The 7,500-nt window shown below is 54.0% G+C and overlaps 1 protein-coding gene across 1 annotated transcript in view; it reads right to left on the reverse strand.

The window, feature by feature from the left end:
• Positions 1-5,405: 5,405 nt before the first annotated feature.
• The window catches only part of LOC149428587 (coiled-coil domain-containing protein 17-like), a 29,936-nt gene continuing 27,841 nt past the window's right edge, over positions 5,406-7,500 (reverse strand). The window contains exons 9-10 of the mRNA XM_089667227.1: positions 6,868-6,990; positions 5,406-5,718 (exon numbers count right to left, since the gene is read on the reverse strand). Coding sequence (XP_089523353.1) covers positions 5,693-5,718; positions 6,868-6,990 — 149 coding nt within the window. The 3' untranslated portion in view covers positions 5,406-5,692. The remainder of the gene's footprint in view (positions 5,719-6,867; positions 6,991-7,500) is intronic.

Raw genomic sequence — 7,500 nt, forward strand, 5'->3', positions numbered from 1 at the left:
CGCCTGGAGCTGAGCCATCTGCTGTACATGTTCCTGCTGCACCTCCACTACCTCCGAGTCCGCTGCAGGGGAGAGAAAGAGACCGAGTGTTGTCATCCATCTCTGTACAGAGGAGCTTACGCTCTAATGTCCCCTCCCCCGCAGTCCCATCAGTCTCTGTACCAGAGGAGCTTACACTCTAATGTCCCCTCCCCCACAGTCCCATCAGTCTCTGTACAGAGGAGCTTACACTCTAATGTCCCCTCCCCCACAGTCACATCAGTCTCTGTACCAGAGGAGCTTACACTCTAATGTCCCCTCCCCCGCAGTCCCATCAGTCTCTGTACCAGAGGAGCTTACACTCTAATGTAAAGGGCAACCTGAAGCATCGCTCTGCGGAGAACCGTGGTTGTCCAAGAGTGGAGTGAGGGGTGGTGGGGTGGAGGTGGAGGAGTGGAGTGCGGGGTGGTGGGGTGGAGGAGTGGAGTGCGGGGTGGTGGAGTGGAGGAGTGGAGTGCGGTGGGGTGATGGAGTGGAGTGCGGTGGGGTGGAGGTGGTGGAGTGCGGGGTGGTGGGGTGGAGGAGTGGAGTGCGGGGTGGTGGAGTGCGGTGGGGTGGTGGAGTGGAGTGCGGTGGGGTGGAGGAGTGGAGTGCGGTGGGGTGGAGGAGTGGAGTGCGGTGGGGTGGAGGTGGAGGAGTGGAGTGCGGTGGGGTGGTGGAGTGCGGTGGGGTGGTGGAGTGGAGTGCGGTGGGGTGGTGGAGTGGAGTGCGGTGGAGGTGGTGGAGTGCGGTGGGGTGGAGGAGACGATGGACCATTTCTTGCTTCAGTGCCCCTTCAATATAGAAGTCTACAAGCGGGTGGGTGGGGCTCTGGGGATCCCTTTCCTTTCCCCCTTGAGTTACGCGGAGTGGTCTTACGGAGCCTTTCAGACTCTCCAGGACTTTGAATTTGAGACACTTTTTCTAGTTAGCTTAGTAGTCCGTTACCACACGTGGAATGCACGGGGTCAGGTTTCCTCCTGCGGAGGTGGTGGACAGCAGAATAAATCCATATCTCCATATAAATCCTGATATGGGGGGGGTAATATCCTGTTATGGGGGGTAATATCCTGATATGGGGGGGTAATATCCTGATATGGGGGAGGTAATATCCTGATATGGGGGGATAATATCCTGTTAATGGGGAGGTAATAATATCCTGATATGGGGGAGGTAATAATATCCTGATATGGGGGGGTAATATCCTGATATGGGGGAGGTAATATCCTGATATGGGGGGTAATATCCTGATATAGGGGGGTAATATCCTGTTATGGGGGGGTAATATCCTGATATGGGGGGGTAATATCCTGATATGGGGGGTAATATCCTGATATGGGGGAGGTAATACCCTGATATGGGGGAGGTAATACCCTGATATGGGGGAGGTAATATCCTGATATGGGGGGGGTAATATCCTGATATGGGGGGTAATATCCTGTTAATGGGGAGGTAATATCCTGTTATGGGGGGGGGGTAATATCCTGATATAGGGGGTAATATCCTGTTATGGGGGGTAACATCCTGATATGGGGGGTAATATCCTGATATGGGGGGTAATATCCTAATATGGGGGGTAATATCCTAATATGGGGGGTAATATCCTGTTATGGGGGGGGTAACATCCTGATATGGGGGGTAATATCCTGTTATGGGGGGTAATATCCTAATATGGGGGGTAATATCCTAATATGGGGGGTAATATCCTGTTATGGGGGGGTAATATCCTGATATGGGGGGGTAATATCAGCAAAAAGATACAGGACGCACAAAACACTCACCAACCGCTTAACCCCTCACACCAACCTATGGAAATATGCGCCCCCCCCCCTTCCCCCCAGCACTGAGTTTTCTCCTCCCCCCCAGCACTGAGTTTTCTCCTCCCCCCCAGCACTGAGTTTTCTCCTCCCCCCCAGCACTGAGTTTTCTCCTCCTCCCCCCAGCACTGAGTTTTCTCCTCCTCCCCCCCAGCACTGAGTTTTCTCCTCCTCCCCCCAGCACTGAGTTTTCTCCCCCCCCCCCCAGCACTGAGTTTTCTCCCCCCCCCCAGCACTGAGTTTTCTCCCAGCACAGAGATCGGGTCTAACTGAAAGCCCTGAGTTCTAATGATTGGGACCCGAAGCTCCTGATTCCAGGTCACATGATTGCTGTGATAGCCTCTGATTGGCTATTGCAGTGATCAGTCAATGTGAAGCCCGCCCCCGGGTTCTCTCTCTCTGATTGGAGGAGATACATTGTTTCTTTGTATACATTATATTATACATTGTATCTCTCGCTGTCCTTTCGTTAAAAAAAAAAAAAAAAAACTTGAAAAAAAATACCAGATGAAGGTTTCATCGAGGTCAGTGCCAGGGAGGGTGTTTGGGTCAAAGGTCAGGGTCAAAGGTCAGGGTCAAAGGTCAGGGTCAAAGGTCAGGGTCAGTTTGTTTTTTTCAGTTACTATCTGTGTCAGTTAGCGGCAGGATAAAAAACAGCAAATTGCGCACGAGAGTATCCGGGCCGCACTCCGGGTACAAACAACATCCACATATGGGGCGTCGCTGCGATCCTCAGGAGCGGGGAATATATTTTGGGTTTTCTTTGCTGGAAGGTTCTGGAAGTTACAAGAAATACACAGCTACGCTGACAAAAGTACTTTTTTTGCTATTTTGGGCCAATTTTCCTTTGATAATGAAAAAAAAATAATCAGGATCCGTCCGTTATCATTCCCCACCGAACGAAATCCCGATCTGTCCCGAGGAATCTGCGGGATAATCCGCCCCACGCACAAGGCAGGTGAGGATTTGGACCGTTTTGCTGGTCAAAGTTGCCAAGTTGTGCTTAGATGCTCGGATTTGTGTTCCCATTGGACGGGAAGGGGTTCCCACTGGACGGGAAGGGGTTCCCACTGGACGGGAAGGAGTTCCCATTAGACGGGAAGGGGTTCCCATTAGACGGGAAGGGGTTCCCACTGGACGGGAAGGAGTTCCCATTGGACGGGAAGGGGTTCCCATTGGACGGGAAGGGGTTCCCATTGGACGGGAAAGGGTTCCCACTGGACGGGAAGGGGTTCCCACTGGACGGGAAGGGGTTCCCACTGGACGGGAAGGAGTTCCCATTGGACGGGAAGGGGTTCCCATTGGACGGGAAGGGGTTCCCATTGGACGGGAAGGTGTTCCCATTGGACGGGAAAGGGTTCCCACTGGACGGGAAGGGGTTCCCACTGGACGGGAAGGGGTTCCCACTGGACGGGAAGGTGTTCCCATTGGACGGGAAAGGGTTCCCATTGGACGGGAAGGTGTTCCCACTGGACGGGAAAGGGTTCCCATTGGACGGGAAAGGGTTCCCATTGGACGGGAAGGGGTTCCCATTGGACGGGAAGGGGTTCCCATTGGACGGGAAGGGGTTCCCACTGGACGGGAAGGGGTTCCCACTGGACAGGAAGGGGTTCCCATTAGACGGGAAGGGATTCCCACTGGACGGGAAGGGGTTCCCACTGGACGGGAAGGGGTTCCCATTGGACGGGAAGGTGTTCCCATTGGACGGGAAAGGGTTCCCATTGGACGGGAAGGGGTTCCCATTGGACGGGAAGGGGTTCCCATTGGACGGGAAGGGGTTCCCACTGGACGGGAAGGGGTTCCCACTGGACGGGAAGGGGTTCCCACTGGACGGGAAGGGGTTCCCACTGGACGGGAAGGAATTCCCATTGGACGGGAAGGGGTTCCCACTGGACGGGAAGGGGTTCCCACTGGACGGGAAGGAATTCCCATTGGACGGGAAGGAATTCCCATTGGACGGGAAGGAGTTCCCATTGGACGGGAAGGGGTTCAGTGCAGTTTATTCCCCCATAGGGCTGTATTGCCCACCAGGTAAGGAGTCTGAGGAATTGAATGTCACATTGTATTTTTCTTTACATTATTTGATACTTTGTTACATTCCGGAGCAGATATGTGGGATGTGCTAGGAGGAGGAATGTGTGGTGTGTTAGGGTTCCTGAACCCCCAACAGTGACATCAGTCTGTAGATGCAGCAAAGCATGCTGGTTATACTCACTGTGGAACCTAAGGGGTTAATCTTCTGCATTACGTAGAAATGCTGTTTGATCCTGTCTTCTCTGATTCTCCCCTTCTTCCAGTGTCCCCCTCTTATCTCCTGATAAGACTTATCGTGTGGAGACACTCTGCACATGCTCAGTTTGGTGTGTATTGTTACAGAGGTTTTTCTTTTTTCTTGGGAGGGTGCATGTGATCAACACAGGGCCAATCAGCAATGTCCACATAGAGGTCAGGGGTTCTGCATCCTCCCAGAGCAAAATAAAAAACCCCTCCTACAAGCTGTAACCAGTGCTCTGCTGGACACTGATAGAAGTCACAAGACGGCGATATACTGATGATGGGAAAAGGGATTTAGCAGTTTATATTTACTAAAATAATTGCATTTCCATGTTCTGTGTACTGTGGGAGACCAGATATAGTGAATGCGGGGTCCGGGGAGACCAGATATAGTGAATGCGGGGTCCGGGGACAGCGGATATAGTGAATGCGGGGTCCGGGGACAGCGGATATAGCGAATGCGGGGTCCGGGGAGAGCGGATATAGTGAATGCGGGGTCCGGGGACAGCGGATATAGTGAATGCGGGGTCCGGGGAGAGCGGATATAGTGAATGCGGGGTCCGGGGAGAGCGGATATAGTGAATGCGGGGTCCGGGGAGAGCGAATATAGTGAATGCGGGGTCCGGGGAGACCAGATATAGTGAATGCGGGGTCCGGGGAGAGCGGATATAGTGAATGCGGGGTCCGGGGAGAGCGGATATAGTGAATGCGGGGTCCGGGGAGAGCGGATATAGGGATTGGGGGGTCCGGGGGGAGCGGATATAGGGATTGGGGGGTCCGGGGGGAGCGGATATAGGGATTGGGGGGTCCGGGGAGAGCGGATATAGGGATTGCGGGGTCTGGGGGGAGCGGATATAGGGATTGGGGGGTCCGGGGAGAGCGGATATAGGGATTGGGGGGTCCGGGGAGAGCGGATATAGGGATTGGGGGGTCCGGGGAGAGCGGATATAGGGATTGGGGGGTCCGGGGAGAGCGGATATAGGGATTGCGGGGTCTGGGGGGAGCGGATATAGGGATTGGGGGGTCCGGGGAGAGCGGATATAGGGATTGGGGGGTCCGGGGGGAGCGGATATAGGGATTGGGGGGTCCGGGGAGAGCAGATATAGGGATTGGGGGGTCCGGGGGGAGCGGATATAGGGATTGGGGGGTCCGGGGGGAGCGGATATAGGGATTGGGGGGTCCGGGGAGAGCGGTCATTTGGCCACATGAGGAGATCACTGGAAGGCAGATTTGATGGGTTTCCTCTCCCGGCTCTGTGCGGCAGGAACATGTATACATAATAATCTGGACGATGACTGAACAGAATGGGTTTTATTTCCGTTTATAGTTACAATGTATCCATTATAGGGACCGCCTCCCACAACGATCCTCGCAATCGCAGAACAAAACGTCACAATGAAAATCCACCGCCGAGGAACTACAACTCCCAGCATGGACTGAAATGGTGAAGGATTGTCAATCAAATCAAATTCCAGCAGATATTGGACAGTCTGTATGAAAACGATGAACACCGATTGGCTGACCACGTCCTGCGTATTGGAGGGGGAGGAGTCTGGTGTCCGCATGGAAACCGCCGCTGTCCGTTAGTAAGGAGGCGAAGGACGCAAGCCTGCAACAAGACAGGGACAGGTTTACTGTGCATCCTCGCCATTTACTAAGGGGGGGCCCAAACTACACCCCCTACCTCTGATCAGACACGCCCCCTCCCTCTCTGGTCTGACCCGCCCTCTCCCTCTCTGGTATAACACGCCCCCTCCTCTTACCTGACACACCCCCTCCCTCTCTTATCTGACACGCCCCCTACCTCTCTGTGACACGCCCCCTCCTATCTGACACACGCCCTTAACTCTCTGGTATGACCCGCCCCTCCCTCTCTGGTATAACATGCCCCCTCCCTCTCTTATCTGACACGCCCCCTCCTCTTACCTGACACGCCCCCTCCCTCTCTTATCTGACACGCCCCCTTCCTCTCTTATCTGACACGCCCCCTCCTCTTATCTGACACGCCCCCTACCTCTCTGTGACACGCCCCCTCCTATCTGACACACGCCCTTAACTCTCTGGTATGACCCGCCCCTCCCTCTCTGGTATAACATGCCCCCTCCCTCTCTTATCTGACATGCCCCCTCCCTCTCTTATCTGACACGCCCCCTCCCTCTCTGATGTGTCACGCCTCCTCCCTCTCTGATGTGTCACGCCTCCTCCCTCTCTGATGTGTCACGCCCCATACCTCTTATCTGACACACGCCCTTCCCTCTCTGCCATGACGCGCCCCTCCCTCCCTGGTATGATATGCCCCTCCCTCCCCTGGTATGATGCGCCCTGCCATCTCTGGTATGACATGCCCCTCCCTCTCTAACATGACACACCCCACACTTGTGACATGGGGTGTGGCCGTTACTCAGCTCTGCCAGGACAGAGCACTGCAGTGTGAGAACAGGAAGCGGCATGTAAAGCTCGATCACAAATCATAATGTGAGGGGTGCAGGACGATAAAGGGGTAACAATGGGCCTCACAGCATCACCTGACCTTTGATCACCTACCAGGAGTCCACAAATGGGCAGTGGGTGGGGCTTGCATAAATGGTAATACCCAGAATTCCCTGCTGCTGGAGAAATGATCTGTGGGCATTGCTCGGGGGTCATGTTCTGGCTCAGCAGAGGCCCCCCAATGAGGTAAGTGCTCAACAGATCCCAAGCTGAGCGCCTCCACTGGAAAAACCCAACAGCGTCCTGCGAGTCTCCTCCAATCACCTACCTTTGTCCATCTTCTTCCGGCTCCTGTGCAGCTTCAGGTTGAAGATTTCCTCCTCTAGACGCTGGTTCTCCATCTCCACCGCCATGAGCTCCACATCCAGGGCCCGGGGGGCCACTTCCTGACCTGATGTGAATGAAGAAGTATGTCTGAGTGAATAGTCATTTGGATGGTTGTCCCAGTTTTTGGGTATTCCATTATATCATACAAATGGAGCAAACATATCCAAAATTACTAGCCACACCCCCTCCTACTTATCTGCCCCTCCCCCATCTGTCACAGTCCTGACAAGGAACACGGGCTGGGATAGAAATGAAGATTTTGCAGAAGATACAGCAGGACAACGTATGGAGAACTGGTGGTGATGGACTGGAGACCCTGAGAACAGACGGAGGTTTCAAGACAAGAAATACGAGACCGCAGCATATCATTGTCCAGCAGCAGGACACTTTTATTACAGGAGAATTCACTAAAATGTTCTAGAGGCCCAGATTGGAGGCAGATCTTCTACCACAAGAATGATGGGACTGCAAAGGACCCCCGGCCAGTAACACCAGCCAATAGCAGGATGGATTCATCAGGGATAAACGACCCGACCGGTATGTGCCTAACTTTCATGTTTACTATGAGGATGAG

The sequence above is a fragment of the Staurois parvus genome, unplaced genomic scaffold (genome assembly GCF_062004578.1).
Source record: "Staurois parvus isolate SC_StPar_1 unplaced genomic scaffold, SC_StPar_1.0 ptg003111l, whole genome shotgun sequence".
Classification (NCBI taxonomy): domain Eukaryota; kingdom Metazoa; phylum Chordata; class Amphibia; order Anura; family Ranidae; genus Staurois; species Staurois parvus.